The 402-nt window shown below is 64.2% G+C and overlaps 1 protein-coding gene across 1 annotated transcript in view; it reads right to left on the minus strand.

Annotated features, from left to right (window-relative positions):
• LOC116081072 (acyl-coenzyme A thioesterase 5-like) overlaps positions 1–152 on the minus strand; it is an 8201-nt gene extending 8049 nt beyond the window's left edge. Inside the window, exon 1 of the mRNA XM_031357733.1 lies at positions 6–152. Within this exon, the coding sequence (XP_031213593.1) occupies positions 6–152 (147 nt within the window). The remainder of the gene's footprint in view (positions 1–5) is intronic.
• Positions 153–402: the final 250 nt, after the last annotated feature.

The raw sequence follows: 402 nt of genomic DNA on the forward strand, positions 1-402 counted from the left end.
CGCGCGTGGGCTCGGAAGAGCGCGCCCTTCTCGTCGCGCAGGGCAGAGCGCAGGGTGACAGGCTGCTCGGGGGCCAGGCCGCGCACGGCGATGCTCAGCGGTTGGTCCCAGCAGCTGCGGCCCGCGGACTCCAGGCTCAGTGTCGCCGCCATGGGGAGCTGGGGGCCTCGGGGAGCCCACGCGAGTCCGGAGCCTCGCCTGCTGTGCGGCCGACCTGGAAATTCCTGACTCGCGGGTTCCGCGTCTCAGACAAGATAAGGACATTGGAGTGGGCGGGGAGGTCAGAGTGACTGTGAGGCTAAACTGGAGGATTCGGCCTCTATCCACACCCACTCCCACTGTGATTGTTAGGTGGTCTGTTGGTGGTAACGCAATAGCTATACGCGTAAATAAAGGAAAAAC

Source organism: Mastomys coucha, unplaced genomic scaffold, assembly GCF_008632895.1.
Source record: "Mastomys coucha isolate ucsf_1 unplaced genomic scaffold, UCSF_Mcou_1 pScaffold6, whole genome shotgun sequence".
Classification (NCBI taxonomy): domain Eukaryota; kingdom Metazoa; phylum Chordata; class Mammalia; order Rodentia; family Muridae; genus Mastomys; species Mastomys coucha.